Genomic DNA, 15,992 nt, shown 5'->3' on the forward strand with positions numbered 1-15,992 from the left:
AATACTGTATCTGAAGTCTCTTTCCTGAAATTCAGCCTTGGTGCAGAATTACAGCCACTAGAGCCAGTCCCACAATGAGCTTTACTTAGGATGTGCCATTTCTGTGTCTGTAGCTTTAAATGCTATTGAGGAGGAGAGGGGGGGGGGGGCAAGGTGGAGAGTGGGGGTGTGGCCTTGACCAACTGCCACTTTGCTCATTTGAAAGCCATGATGTCTCTCTCTTTCTCGTGGGCGGGCCAAATTCTCTGGGCGGGCAAAGCAGAGAAAGGGGAGGTAACCTTCCTCCTTATGACATCATAAAGAGAAGATTCCAGATCGGCCCATCTGAGCTTTCATTTTCTCAAAGGCAGAGCAGGATACCCAGGGCTCGGTTTACACCTATCGCCATTTCTAGCCACTGGGGGACCATAGGCAGGCTGGGGGAACTCATATTAATGTTAAAAAATATCATAAAGTGAAATTTTCATGCCATGGGACCTTTAATTGACCTTACCTTCATTCACAGACTTCATTCTCTGCAACTTACCTGATATTTACTTTATTGATACTTTTCCCAGTGTAGTGAAGTGAAGCCATCTCATAAGCATAAACTTTTCTATTTCACATAATACAACAAGATGCCAAATGTATCAGAATAGTGAGAGAACACGTTTGTGCCAGCGTGTAGAAACTGACTCATTTTTACTGTCAGTTGATCTTTACAGCATTTCCAGAAATCTTTGTGTACTTAAACTCAGTTGTCCATGTCAGCGTTTTAAAATGTCACCGTTTATTCAAACGTGTTGCAGATTAATTTAATATCACGCCACATTTTGTGTGAAATTAAAACCAACTCTCGGCCAAATGCTGAGTGAGTCAGTTGCTTCAGCAACTCGAGCAGAAAGCCAGTTTCTGATGATAGTAACAAAACCAAAGCTGGAAATCTGATTAAACGGTTACTGGTTGACCAAACCTCACCTTCATGCTGCAGTGTACATATAAACCTATGAAGAGGTTAGTCAGTCAATGTGAGAGTAGTCTAAAAAAAAAACAACGTAACATAACAAGAAGTGAGTTAAGAGTATTTCAGCTGTAAACTACAATTATGGAATGGGCTTTTAAGAATGTGTGACTGTACAAACAATGACTCATTAACTGAATACAGTCTTTATCTGAAATACGACGTCTGTGTACAAAAGAGGCTTTTATTCTTAAACTACGTCAGGCTGAAAATCTCTAAAATGACAGCTGTCCTTTTGTTTGGTTTTCTCATTCAGGGCAATTTAAACCAAACCCAAAGAAATCCTTGACTTTTAGGGCTTGGCTAACAATTATCTTCATTATTGAATAATCTTGTGACATTTTCTCAAATCAATGAATTGTTTGTGTAATCCATAAAACTTCAGAAAATAGTTAACATTTTGAAAATTTAAATTGCTTATTTTTGTCTGAGCAACACCCAAAGACATCCAGTATATACTGTAGATTTTGGATTGTGTATTACTGTTAACTTATTTCTGTACAGTGGTGGAAGAAGTACACAGATCTTTCCTAGCAATACCACAGTGTAGAAATACTCTGTTACAAATAAAAATCCTACATTCAAAATCATACTTATGTAAAAGTACATATTAACATCAAAATATACTTTAAGTAAAAATACTCCTTATGCAGAATAGCCCTTTTTGGAATCCTATCTATTAAATCCCTTGATTATAATTATGAACCCATTAATGGGTTCATAATTAATGGGTTCATCATTTCAATTTCAAAGCTGGTAAAGGTGGAGCTACTTTCAACTACTTTATATACTGCTGGGTACCTTAAAGCGATAGTTTATTTTTTTTTAAAGATTTTTTTGGGGCATTTGAAGGCCTTTATTTGATAGGACAGCTGAAGACATGAAAGGGGGAATGACGAGGAGTAACCCTCTATATATGGGCGCCCGCTCTACCAACTGAGGTATCCGGGCGCCCTTAAAGGGATAGTTTGAATATTTTGAAGTGGGGCTGTATGAGGTATCATAGTCAGTGTATTAGCTACAGTAGATGGCAGACACCATGCCCCCAGTTTGGAAAAGCAGGCAGGAGTACCGACACAGAAGCTAAGCAATGTTCTGCTGTGGATGGGGGCAGCATTTTTATTTATTTATTTTTTTTTCTCCGTAAACCTATATTTTTTATATTTTCACCACTTTATCTTGCCGTCACACAGCCATTTCCTTTGGCACTACATTTTCTCAACTGTAGAACGTCTGTATTCCTACGCAGAAGCGCAGCTGTGCAGGCAACTGCAGAACACCGCAGATAAGCTGTTTGGGGTCGACTTTCAACGGTTTGCGGAAGAAACAACAAATACAAGAAAATGTAAATGCTGCCCCCATCCACAGCAGTACATTGCTTAGCTTATGTGTCCGTACTGCGGCCTGTTCTCCAAACTGGGGGCGTGCCGACCGCCATCTACTGTAGCTAATACACTGACTATGGATATGTACCTCATACAACCCTACTTCAAAATATCCAAACTAACCCTTTAATCCATAATAACACATCAAAGTGTAAAAAAAATGGATGTGTTGTGCTATTTTGTATTACAATCTGAATCTGAAAAGTAACTAGTAACTAAAGTAATCAAATGTAGTGGATTAAAAAGTAATCGTAACACTTTACTTGACGGTATCTACATAAGAGTGACATGACACTGTCATGAACTTATGACACTGTCATGACACATGAACCCTAACCCTAACCGTGCAGAGCTACCTGGCTGTGCGACATTTCTGACGCGCCACTTTATTCCTATGGGTGACATCAAGCGACTTTAACGCGCCCGCAAAGCATCCCGGGAAGGCGGCGCTGCATTTGAAAAATGCGCATCAAAAAAGCTGGCCGATGCCCATCTTTATGCAAATTAATCCATTGAACGTGACGCGACTATCCAGTACAAGTAGAGCACAGGGGAGACTGGGGGAAGCCTCTCTAAATCTGACGAAAATCTTTCAAACTGACCTTTGTCGATCTAAAATGAAGACAGATTCAGCAACTGCACGGCCTATTTCTCGCCTAAAATGTTTTCAGAAACACGTTTCGGTGAACTATTTTTGTAAAATACGAGATCGTATTCCGAACGAGCCTCCATTATGGTTGCTTTTGAAATATGGGAGTAGCCAGACCCATGTGACGCGTTCATCCAATCAGCTGCCGGTCAAGGGCGTGGAGCATCAACCATGGATGTATTAAGAGAACGCCCATCAACGTACAAATGAGGGGAGGGGTCGCGTCACCACGCTTCAGTCGTGTCGCCAAAGTGGATGCGCACTGTGACTAACCCTAACCATAACTTGTCATGACGAAAACCTGAATGACACTTAATAAAAGAAGTGTTATGTCATAAACGTTTATGACTTGTTTATAATGTTTATGACACGTTCACGACAGTGTCATGTCACTCTTACTTTCAAGTAAAGTGTAACCAAAGTAACATATTGTAGAGCACAGTAACTAGTAAATTAGTAAAGTACCTTAAAATTGTACTTAAGTACAGTACTTGTAAATGTACTTAGTTACATTCCACCACTGCACTTCAGTAATCAAATGCTAATGTTTATACCTGACGGGCATCCTGATCACGTTTGATTTAGACGAGCAGAAACATTTACTTTGTTAGTATTCATAATAGTTTGTATACACAATGTATAGGAGCACCAATAAAAAAACATCTTTTTTTTCCAAACATTTTTTCGACATTTTTTAAAAAGCCACAGATTCTTTTTTCTACAGAAAGCAAAGAAAGCTCTGTACATGAACAAGCAACAACAGAATTCCTCATCATGAGCTGCGAAGTAAACAACTCAGCTGCTCAAATTCATACCATCTCTGAAGCAAAATAAACAACAAAAAAAACAAAAAAAACATAAAAAACAAGACCAGCTGCCTGCTGCTTACCTAGGACACTACGTTACACAAACAGCTTTTTGATATTTAAAACACAAGATATGTAAGAAATGTACTTTTCAAAAGTTGTGAAAAAGTGCAATACAGGTTCAACTGTTTACAACTCAATAGATTTTTCCCAAATGAAGTCCGGTCCTTTTTCTCCCCCCCCCCCCTCTTTTGTTTTCAAACATGTTTTTTTTCCCCAAAACTTGTTCCTTGTTTGGATCCATAGTTTAAAATCTCTTACAGTTATATTGACATTCATGACGATGTACATTAATGAGAAACATGGTATTCACAAAAGTAGAGCAAATTACTGACAAATTTCTTTGGGTAAGAGGGTAATGAAAAACTAGTTTCTTAGATGAACTTTTTTTTTTTTTTTTTTTTTACATTGGATTTGTGTATTGAACAAGCTTCTTTTTTTTTTTTTTTTTCTTCATACAAAAACTACCATGTAAAAAAAATCTGGGAGTCCCATTCAAAAGGCCAACATCTTTGCATCTTTGTAAAGGAACCAGGAGTATTTGATGGAGTACAGCTGGGAAGAAAAACAGCAAACACACGCCGCTGTGGGAGAATGCACACGTGGTTCAGCAGTACGGACGTCTGAAACCAAATATTGGTTTTTGGATACGACACACACACACATTCGATCGAACTTCTCGTATAAAAGATAACTCGTCTTTTGCAGGTGATTGATTGATTGGTTGGTTGGTTGATTGATTGATTGACTGGGTGCCATGTGAGGTTTCCTTTTTTTTTTTTTTTTTTTTTTTTTTTTTTTTTTTTAGGAGGGGTGGGGTCAGCGCCCTGAGTCCTAGGTACCCCTGACCTGTAAGGAGACACTGTCAAGTCCCACAGAACTAACACAGAAACGGCCATGGCAGTGCATGACGGCACAACTCCGAGCGACATCCGCGAAGAGCTGAGACGCCTCGACTGTCCAACATACAAACACGTTGGTAAGGCTTTTAAAACGGAGCTCCCACAACAAACAAAAGACTGAAAAAGAAGATGTTTTAATGTACAAAGGGGGCAACACAATGCCAACGAACAATGTACTGTAAAACACACCAGGCTTCTCTCCCCTTTTGATATGAAAAACTGAGCTTCAGGACTAACTTGTAATCCCACTTTCATCTCAAATAAAAAATAAAGAAACAATGGGAAACATCAAAAGAATGAGGCAGTTTAAAAAAAAACAAAAAAAAACATATGTACATGTTTATAAGGATATGTGTGTAGAAAAATAATACAATAACATAGAAAATAATAAAAAGTAATGGAACAATATATGACACAAGGGGATAAAAACAGAAAAAAATGACCACGTTTATGAATAATGTTGGCTTGTAAAGGTGGGGGGGAGGGGCTGATATCCAATGTTCACTTCACTGAAACGGCCCAATAGATATACAAAATGCACAAAGAAAACACTAATCAAACCAACACTGTGTGTAGACTGCGCTGCATGAGCACCAACATCAAAACCAGCATATTTTTGGACTTTCTCCTTTTGACTTGACATTGAATCAACCGTTCCGAACATTCACCACAAAAAAACCTACCGTACGTATTTTTTGCTGAGGAAAAAAAAAAAAATTCACAATCTTCCGGTTGATAGCGACCAATGTTTTAAAGTTCATTGTCTCTGAGAATGATTCTTCATTAAAAGATGAAGCGCGTCACGTTTTCTTCCTTCTCATGGCAATCTCCTTCCTGAGACTGAGCAAGGTAAGCCGAAAAAAAAAGTTCCTAAGTTCCAGTCTGGAGTTTGTTTCGTTTTTCTCTGCAGGGGGACGTGAGAGTTTTCTTGGGCACAAGAAGCCATTTTCGTGTCCACCAGCCTTTTGGCTCCCAAGGATCATGTTTTGGTGTGTTTGTTTTGACTTTTGAGAGTGTGTGACTTTCTGTGTGTACGTGTGAGAGAAAGTGTGCGTGTAGGCGTGTGTGCATGCTCATGGCGCTGTGGTGATGGCGTTCAGGTCCTTCATGAGGCCCTCGAGGTGGGCCATCTCCTCGGTCAGCTCGTCGGGCTCGTAGCTCTGAGGGAGAGGAACAGGGTTACTGCGAGGGGCGGGGGAGGGGCAGGGGGCGAGGGAAGCAAGCACCTGGAGGGAGGGAGGGAGGGAGGGAGGAAGGAAGGAGAAGAGAGGAAAGGAGAGGAGGAGAGGGTCAGTCTTTCACAGAGGATAGGGGGAGTCGTATGGGTGGGGTGAGGCGAGCTGGGGGATGGGTCAATGGTACTGAAGCGTCATAATCAATAAAAAACAAAAAAAAGAGGCCGCAGATGAAAGCACAACATCCAATGTCAACAGCCAATCAAGGAATGGGAGATTAAATGGTGAAAATGAAATCATTCCAGTTATGGGTTAAGATCAGATGTTAGAAGTTAAATAAATTGATCAAAAGGCAGTGGCATTAAAAAAAAAAAAAAAAATGGTGAGATTGAAGTTGGAAAGAATAAAAAGAGAGAAAGAACAAACAGAAAATGTTGTTAAAATCAATGTCCCGTGGAAAGTAACTGTATAATCCAGTGCTCAAAGGAAACATGGATTTTGAAGGAATGTGTGATTGGTATCGTTTTTGAAAGACAAGAATATTAAATATTTCCCACCATTAGACCTGGCAAAAAGACTGCATTGCTACAAGCAGCCAGTGTGGGGCGCTATACTCACGCTGTCTACATCTTCCAGCATCTTGCTGGTCTCTGGCACATCAGGGGCGTTGGGCACAGTGACGACCATCGGTGTTCGTGTCCTTCCTAGCGTTCCAATACAGGCTGTTTTAACAACGTGGGGGTGAGTAGGAGGCCCTGAATGGGACGAATGCACGCAAACACACGACAGTCAGCGAAGGCAACAAATGACACGTTGAAATGAAAACCTGCTCTCTGCAAGAGTGAATACATAAACCTTGAGTCACTTTCTCATAAGTGGACTACATGTCAAATTGCCCCGTCATGTGAGGAGCTTGGACTTTGTTCCCACAAGTTTGACCAAAATCAACAAAATCCCACTATAACTGCAAAAACCAACAATGAATTGCTACTAACAAGCGTTGTATGCATATTCAAACTCCGATACAGCGTGTTCTTCTCTCTGTGCTATAGAGCTCTTTTGTCCAAACATTTTACAAATACACTTAATGACACACGTTCCTTCATTACCATGAAAACCACACACTGTAATTTGTTTAGACTCAATCCCACATACACCGTCCTGCTGCAGGAAATACTCACGAGACCAGACAAAATGACATCACTTTACTGTAACGTAGCCTTTAAAAACCAGGAAAAGACAACACTTAAGCCCTATTACGATATTACGTTGGGTAAGCAAGACCCTACTTTTTATTATCATATTACAATCGTAATTACAATATCCAAAATCTAAGACGATATCTAGTCTCAAATCACGATATCGATATAATATCGATATATTGCCCAGCCCTAGTGTATGTGTGTGTGTGTGTGTGTTTCTGCTCACCGGTCTGAGCGAGCAGGGGGGTGCTGGGCAGGGCAGGCGACTCGTATGATGGATGGCTGGTGCCTGGGATTGCAGGTACGCCGAAGCTCTTGAGTGGGTGGGCGTGGGCGTGCGGGTGGGCCGAGCGGTGGGGGGGCAGGTTGCTGGAGTAGCTGGGCTCCTCCTCTGTGGTGGTGGAGCCGTGGTAGCTGCCCTCAGGGTCGGCCAGGATCTCCGAGGGGCAGGAGGCCTGGGAAGAGGCGGCGGCTGGAGGGAGGGGCTCTGAGCTGGGGGTATTCCTCACAGACTCTGGAGGGGGGGCAGAGGGGAGTTAAGGAGAGACAATGAGCAGATGGGTTTACAACTTTTACATTCACAGGAATCACCAACCAGCTTCATACAGTCCTTTTTATATACTGTATTACAGATGATTATTTTAATCCCACAGATATTGGGAAACCTCCAACTTCTATATGACTGAAAAAATACCCACCGTTAGTTGATGAAAAAAAATGAACCGTTAGTTGCAGCCCTACAATGCACACATATATTCTTGTCTTTCTGGCCCATTTTTATAGTCAACAATCAAAAACAATTCTGTAAGATAACTGTGACAAATATCTATCACATAATTCGAAACAGCATACTTTGTGTACTAAGTACCCAAACTCAAGTAAAATATGTTATTAAATGCAACCAGCAAAGTGTTAGTATTTTTACTTTGACAATCTAAATGATAATCCATATTTTTTGTCAATTGAACAGTTGAGCCCCCAACTGTTCATGTGGAGTAGAAGAGAGCATAATAAAAAACATATTTCAGAAGGCAAGGGGGTCAGAGAAAAGGGGTTAGTAACTCAAATAAAATATGAATGTAGCAATATGGCAGCAGCATGTGAATGAATGAGCAAATGATTCACTGATGAATGAATATGACAGCACTGTCTCACCTGTAGAGTCCACCCTGTCTAGATGGGAGATGGGGGTGGCACATGCGTGCGGGCGTGGGTGCCCGCTGCCCTGGTGGTAGAGGTAGCTGCGTGTTGGCGACGCCAAGCTCCCCATGTGATAATGGTGGTGATGGTTATCAAGGGAATGGATGGGGTGAGCACTAATCACAGCTGTGAATGGACATGGACACCCACAAACACACGACACGATGTTTAACAAGCTGTAATAATGATGAATGATGTGGAAGTATTGCTGGTGAGATGTATACATGCAGATTTCTGTAATAAACACACTAGAATATTCTCTCTCTCAGTCACTCAGTCAAATGTTTATCGGTGTTTTAAGCCCCCCGACGTCTCTAGGATTAGGCAATGGTTATGGTCAGGGTTAGGGTTAGGTGCCTTGAAGTCAACGGTCTCGGCGCTGCCTGGAAGGAGACGTTGAGGGCTTAAAATCGAGCCAGTCAAATGAACATTTTGTAGGAAGCATGACATGGATTGGTTCTCTTGATTAGACAAACAATAGCATGACACACACACATATATATATATATATATATATATTTGGGAATTGGTAATTTGTTAAAAACAATAATTTTGCTGTAATTAACACATTTTAGGCAAAAATTTTCCAAATCAAATGCTCAATATTTGTGGATTATGACTCACTTATCACACTCACACACACACACTTACGCTGAGGCGGCTGTGCATCAAAAGGCATCATCATTTTAGGCCTCATCCCTCGTCGGCCTGCTAGTGTAGACATGCTGTCCTCTGATTCGTGGCCTAAAAGGTACGGTGGAAACCAGCCAATCAGAAAGAGCTCCTACTCTACTGTTCTTTTTTTTTTTTTTTTGTTAATGATCCATCTGTAGACCTCAGGATCCTTAATCAATTTTACATCATTGGGTTTTGATTGCATTTCTAAATGTCACTGTCACACTCAGCATTCTTTTGCTGTGAACTAATTATATTGAGTGGATTCGCTGTACTTGCAGAAAGTTGTTGTAGTGGCAGTGTGTGCTTGCTATAGCACTGTGATCATGAAATGGACATTATGTATGGAAAAGCATGAAATGTTTTGCATGATAACCACAGAAAAAGACAACAGCAAACACAAGTGTTGACCTGTGAAACAAAAAAACCATGCCAATCTCTTCCAGACTCCTGCAGACATCACCCTGGAAGTAAACTTGAGGATATTAACACATTTCCTGACTAAAAAATGTTTTTTTAGTCAAGCTCCCAAAGTATACTTTCCTGTCTGCCAGCCAAACTCAAGAAGTTTGCTCAGTGTTATTATGCATATCAGACAGCAAGGGTGAAATTTCACTTTGATCTCTTTCCCGTAACATTCAATTTTAAGTCTTCCCCCCTTGGGCAAGACTGACCACGGTAGGAGTTGCGCCGCTGCTGCAGGTGGGGGTTGCTATCCAGGCCGCTATCAGCCGGCGTGATGTCCTGCGAGGTGCGGGGGATGGGCGTTTCTGTCATGACTGGGTTGGGATCTGGCGACTTGTCCATGGGTTTAAGCTCCAGCCTCTCATGGTGAATCCAAAGATCAGGTGGCTTCAGGTCTTTGGAGTTTCCCTTGTATTTGTGAGAGCCGTTTGTGGACTTTGAGGCAGCCCGCTTTCTGCAGGTGAGAAGACATAGGTAACGATGAAAGCCTGACCTTTTTTTATAGAGAGATCTACAAGCAAGGAGGGACACAGGAGGGAGCTGAGCTGTAGATTAGTGAACACAGAGTTAGAAGATGTATTTTAGAAATAGTACGGAGAACTAAGAAACAAAAAGAGGACAACGGAGGTAAAAGTGTGACTGAGCTACTTACTTTTTCTGGTGGGACGTGGTTCGCCGTGTGCACAGGAAGGCCCCCACCACCACTACGATGATGGTGAAGGCTCCCACTGAGATGATGATGACAATGACCAGGATGTGACTTTCACTGTTGCCTCCAACCTCTGATTTACCTCAAGAGGAAAAAGACTGGATTAGTCTTTAAAGGTCCCATGGCATGACATTTTACTTTATGAGGTTTTTTAACATTAATATGCATTCCCCCAGCCTGCCTATGGTCCCCCAGTGGCTAGAAATGGTGATAGATGTAAACCGAGCCCTGGGTATCCTGCTCTGCCTTTGAGAAAATGAAAGCTCAGATGGGCCGATCTGGAATCTTCCCTTTATGATGTCATAAGGAGGAAGGTTACCTCCCCTTTCTCTGCTTTGCCCGCCCAGAGAATTTGGCCCGCCCATGAGAAAGAGAGAGACATCATGGCTTTCAAACGAGCAAAGTGGCAGTTGGTCAAGGCCACACCCCCACTCTCCACCTTGCCCCCCCCTCTCCTCCTCAATAGCTACAGACACAGAAATGGCACATCCTAAGTAAAGCTCATTGTGGGACTGGCTCTAGTGGCTGTAATTCTGCACCAAGGCTGAATTTCGGGAAAGAGACTTCAGATACAGTATTAGGGGACCACTAAGGCCTATATAAAAGCATCCAAAGAGCACCATGTCATGGGACCTTTAAAAGACACTGGTGAGTCACTGATAGAGGAACATGCCAACCAACTACAGGAAAAAAATTCAAAATTGCAAATTTCTAAATGCAGTGTCATGAAAAAAAAGGGACTAATTTCCAACTTTCCAGACTGATCTCATGAAGTGGTGTATGTATGACACGCAAATTTGTATGCCATTTTTGGCGTGTTATCAAGACGCATACTCGCTTTTTAGTGTGTTTATCAACACAGTTTGGCCTCCATTGACTTACATTACCTTGCGATTGCGTGTGAATTTACGCTGTAGCGAGTAGTATGAAAGGGGGAGAATCTGCATAGGGAGGTTGGTCGCGGTGGTGGATGGGTCAAACAACACAGGACTTTCACCCAGGGGACGTTTGTGTCACGTTTCCTAAAGTCAACCGTCGCTTTCTTCTTTTCCTAAACCCAACCCCGTTCTTCTTTTCCTAAACCCAACCCGCGTGTCACGTTTCCTAAACCCAACCGTAGCTTTCTTCTTTTATTAACCCAACCGGTTCTTCTTTTCCTGAACCCAACCCGTCTGCTGTATACGGCGCGCAAAATGCGTACGGATAACACGCCACTTGGCTTTAGAAAGCGGCATGTATGTTTACGCGATAACACGGCAAGTGGTGTGTATGTTTACGACCGCCGTATACAGCGTAGACATACACGCGGATAGCTCAAAACGCGTACACATAACACACCACTTGGCTTAAGAAAGTGGGCGTGTATGTTTATGCGAAGTCATGATGTCATGATGAACTTTCTGGACACAATCAGATCATGATTTTAGTTGCTGTAGTGTCTCACTGATTGACTGATAGCTGAACAGAACTGTTAAAGAAAGCACGTGAGAGCAAAATCTTACCAACAGTCCCAGGGTCCTGTGGGTTTGGGTTGCCTGAAGGCCCATGCTTCGGTGGAACATTTGAGGCTGATTCAAAATGGAAAAAAAAGATGTTTTACTGAAACTCTCCTTAAGTGTTTTCATGGCCTCTTCTGCTGTCACGTTATTATTCCTCTGTCAAACGTTCATGTGATACATTATAATGTGAACATTTCTACAAGCACAAACAGATTTTAGTCGATCATGCAGCCCAAGTTTTCATCAGTCCAGAAGATGGTAAACTCTAGAAAGAGAGACACGCAAGGTGCAGAGTCAGCAGTGAAAGACAAAGTGTGGAGGGGGAGTTTACCTTGGTCATTAGCCATTTTGTCAGAGGACTCAGCTTAACAGGCCAAAGGAGAGCAGGGAGGGAGAGACAATAAAAAGCAAAAAACAGGTTAGCCGAAAAGAGCAGCGTGGGAGACAGAATTAAAGCGAGAGATGGGAGTTGTGAGGAGGACAGAAACTAGAAGAATGAGAACCAAACCGCAAGAGTGTACTGCAGACACAGCCAAACTGACATTAAGAGCAAAGTATCTCAGTAAAGATTATAAATAGTATCCTACAAACGGTACAATAAAACACATACTGCTTTAAGTAAAATACTTTACTAAACATCCCATGAGTAAAAATGTCATTAAAGAGGATTCAGCCCTGGACAGAAAAATATTCAGATAAAAACAAAATAAGGTGTATGTATCACCACCGACCTGAAATGGCTTAAATTCAGAGTTGGGTGCAAATTTGCTGATCAGACTTTGCAGTAATTTGGTCGTCCCCAACCAATAAACAAGGCGTGGGAAACATGCCTGTCGCAGCTCTCGAAAGACTATCTCACAACAACAACATCATCAGGTGAATTTGTCAGATACGTGTTAAGTAGAAAATGTATTTAAGCCAGGACATCCTGGTGCTGTGTTGGCCAATCGCATACACACAAGCACACATTCCTAGGGTTGGGTACCGAAACCCGGTTCCACTATGGATCCGGTTCCTACGCAAACGGTAGTATTCGGACCGCATTAGAACGCAAATTTCGGTTCCGACTGAAATATTTTCCCTCTGTCGCTCCAGACAGCGGCAGACTCTTTTTTTTCCTTTCTCCCTTTTCTGCCGAGTGGCGCACGTGCCCGTTCGCGGTTTGAGGCGCGTGTCCGCGCTATTCTCGGACATGCACTCTACTGTCACAGCTAATAGACGGCTTTTAGTACACGCTCCGAAACTGATGTAAAAATATCACACTTTCTCTGTAGTCTACCGTTAGCTAGCTACCGTAATGTAGGCTACTTTTAAAATAACATATTTTCCCTCTGGGCTCACCAAAACGGACATAAAGGCATATTAACCATTCACTGACTGCACGTGATCGTTAGTAAAGATATTACACTTGCTCTGCTATCGTTCAGGACAAGACCCTGTAGCCTGGTGGTGGGGGAGTGCGCCCTTTCAAACTCCTCCCTGTGTGTCCAGGCCTCTTGGACACCACCTGAGAGAGTTTCCTCCTGTGCAGGACATGCCATACGTCAGGAGAGGTGTAGTATCTCGCCAGAGAAGGCTAATATGATCATTTTTCTGCAAAAGAACTGCTAAAGTTTTAAGCTGGTTGGCATACCAACTCAACATTTATTTTGTTGTTACTTGTTGCTGGTGTAACTGTTATTTGTTAAATTATTGTAGTTATGTGTTAGGTGACTTAGGTTTACTTATTATATATTTAAGTACTTTAAAACATTAATACATTGTTAAATTTAAATCATTTTCAATAAAAAAATAAAAAAAACTCCATAAAAGAGCCTCTCTTTGATTTTTCAGTTTTCAGTTTTTCAAGAATCAGTTTAGGAATCGGAATCATTTTAAAAGTACCGGTTCGGCATCGGAATCATAATAATTCAAACGGTACCCAACCCTACACATTCCTGGTGGATGACTTTGTGATGTGAAGCTCGTAGTTTAACTGTTCACCTTCGTCGTGATGAAAAGATAAAATACTTCCCTGTGCCATCCTTTTATAGAGCTGTAAAATCCTGGCTGTTTGTTGTGCAGTGTTTTTAAAAGCTTTAAATGCATTCATCTGTTACTCCAAATGGACTTGCTGCATTGCATTTCATTGTCAGTGCCTTAAACAACACGCCTCCACCGTGCCTTGTAATAACGTTTGCAGTCTGAATTCCCGCTAATGAAGCTGTTATGGCATGCATATCGTTTCAGCAAACAGCTGCAAACACGGAGCAAAATTAGCATTCATTTGGAGTTGTGTTTACGGACTACCTGACTAATGTAAATCCAATATTCATTCTCTCTCTATTTAGCTCTTTTGGGAGTTCCACTCCAGAACAACTCTTGAAGTGATAGGTGGGATTAGATACTTCTAAGTATTAAATCTTTCTCGAAGGGGCAAAAGGGTGGCTCCAATTTCATTGTACCATTTGTCCTTATCATGTTCCCATCTTATCTTGTTTTCCAAAACTTACTCTTTGGAGTGCGGAAATGTACGGCCTCAGACATGGGGCCCATGCCCTTTGAGTTCCGGGCCTGGATCTTGAAGTAGTAGGTGGTGTCCAGCGTCAGATCCTGGATCTGGTGGGTCAGGCGGTTACCCACCACTGGTTCAATAACCCAGTCATGGACCTCAGCGTTCACATCTGTACTGTAGTAGATGATATAGCCTACAACAGGGAAGAAAGAGAGAGAGACAAATCCGTTAAGACTCAGTGGCTTTGATGCTGAATAGATCAACTACAAAAAATAAGATCAACTACAATATCGTTGTGCTACTTCTTCCAAGTCAAACTGCACAATCAGAGGCATGTGTTGTACGTTTCATTGGGTTTTTACATTTCACTGCATTATATCTCCTATTGGCAAAACCGTTTAAGCCTGCAGTCTCCGATCACTACTGCATACAAAGTCGGCGGAAAAAGTGCAAGGGATTTTTCTTTTGAAATTTGACATACGGAATCATTTTGTGTAGATCAATTATCCACCTTAATGTGATTCAATTAGTCAACAAGATAGAAGTCAGAAACACCAGATTTGTTTGTCTTTTTGTTTTGTTATAGCTAGGGAGGGATATATAGGTAGAACCTGAGTCTAGATCTATCTGTGAGACCAGAACATACAGTATGTAACAGACAAGAGAGACTGAGACTCACCAGTGATCTTTCCATTGGCCTCAGAGGGAGGCTGCCAGTTGACAATTATGGTGCGAGGTTTGTTCTCTTTGCTCACCACGGTCACGTCTTTCGGGGAGGAGCTGGGAACTGTGGGGTGAGGGGTGATTGGTCATTTGTTGTGTTATTAAGTTCAGAAAAAAAGGTCAAGATGGCACGAGGTTTGTATAGTTTTATATTTAACAACATGGTGCACTCACAAGATATGAGTAAACTGTGTGTATGTGCGTGTGTGTGTGTTTGCATGTGTGGTGGGCAGCTTAGCACATGTTGTTTGGATATTGTGTGTGCATTGAATGTGTCTATGACCGCCGTCAAAACTGACGACACAAAGTTTATGACTTGTTTACACACGTGCGTTTATGACCCCGTAGATACTTATGAAATGAACCCCTGGCTGGGCAGAAATGAAAAACTGTCTGTTCTCCTCACCTCTTAATAAAAACAACAACAAGTCCAATAAATCTCAATCCAATACCGCCTATAAAGACGCCGTTTCAAAGAAAATTAGTTTTAGAACATTAAAAAAAAGTTTGTTTTTAATGTTCGGTTTATTGTCAGGCAACGTTTAGCTCAGCAGTTACAACTTACAATGATGTATGGGCTCTGACACTTTAGTATCTGCAGTATTGGGTATGCAGCATTGCAGGAATCTTAGATAAATACTGAGGGGGATTGTATATTTTCAATACAGAACGGCCAATGGATTTTAAAGGACTATATGCCGCTATGGTGACAGCACTATAAGTCATTTTAACACCGATACAGTAAATTTATGCAATTTGGATCCAGCGGACTCAGGGGGGACAGTAATCATACTGTCATCCCTCAGATATTGTGCCAAGCAAAAGGTAACACTGAGTTTAACAGTAATGGAATAATAAACCAAAACAAAATGTATTTTGTTCTATAAACTTGAAACCATAAAAGAGTCAGGTCTCAGTTTACATCCTCACCAGGCCAAGGTTCTGCAAATCAAAAACAACGTCAACAACTAATTGGTTTTAACACAAAACTGCATTTGTATTCTTGTTTTCAATGGCGTATTTTGCGTGAAAGCAGGGTTAGTCCAAC

At 41.6% G+C, this 15,992-nt stretch overlaps 1 protein-coding gene across 8 annotated transcripts in view; it reads right to left on the reverse strand.

Annotated features, from left to right (window-relative positions):
- Nucleotides 1-3,628: 3,628 nt before the first annotated feature.
- Nucleotides 3,629-15,992, reverse strand: part of neo1a (neogenin 1a) — a 180,698-nt gene continuing 168,334 nt past the window's right edge. For 3 of the 8 annotated variants that reach the window (XM_078269845.1, XM_078269522.1, XM_078269689.1), the window contains exons 19-28: nucleotides 14,901-15,008; nucleotides 14,220-14,414; nucleotides 11,731-11,796; nucleotides 10,172-10,310; nucleotides 9,729-9,973; nucleotides 9,031-9,123; nucleotides 8,335-8,505; nucleotides 7,406-7,693; nucleotides 6,596-6,732; nucleotides 3,629-6,028 (exon numbers count right to left, since the gene is read on the reverse strand). In XM_078269845.1, coding sequence (XP_078125971.1) covers nucleotides 5,876-6,028; nucleotides 6,596-6,732; nucleotides 7,406-7,693; nucleotides 8,335-8,505; nucleotides 9,031-9,123; nucleotides 9,729-9,973; nucleotides 10,172-10,310; nucleotides 11,731-11,796; nucleotides 14,220-14,414; nucleotides 14,901-15,008 — 1,595 coding nt within the window. In that variant the 3' untranslated portion in view covers nucleotides 3,629-5,875. Of the gene's footprint in view, nucleotides 6,164-6,595; nucleotides 6,733-7,405; nucleotides 7,694-8,334; nucleotides 8,506-9,030; nucleotides 9,124-9,728; nucleotides 9,974-10,171; nucleotides 10,311-11,730; nucleotides 11,797-14,219; nucleotides 14,415-14,900; nucleotides 15,009-15,992 lie in introns of all 8 variants that reach the window. The other 5 variants (XM_078270084.1, XM_078269764.1, XM_078269607.1 and 2 more) reach the window with 4 other exon arrangements.

Source organism: Sander vitreus, chromosome 1 (genome assembly GCF_031162955.1).
Source record: "Sander vitreus isolate 19-12246 chromosome 1, sanVit1, whole genome shotgun sequence".
Lineage (NCBI taxonomy): Eukaryota > Metazoa > Chordata > Actinopteri > Perciformes > Percidae > Sander > Sander vitreus.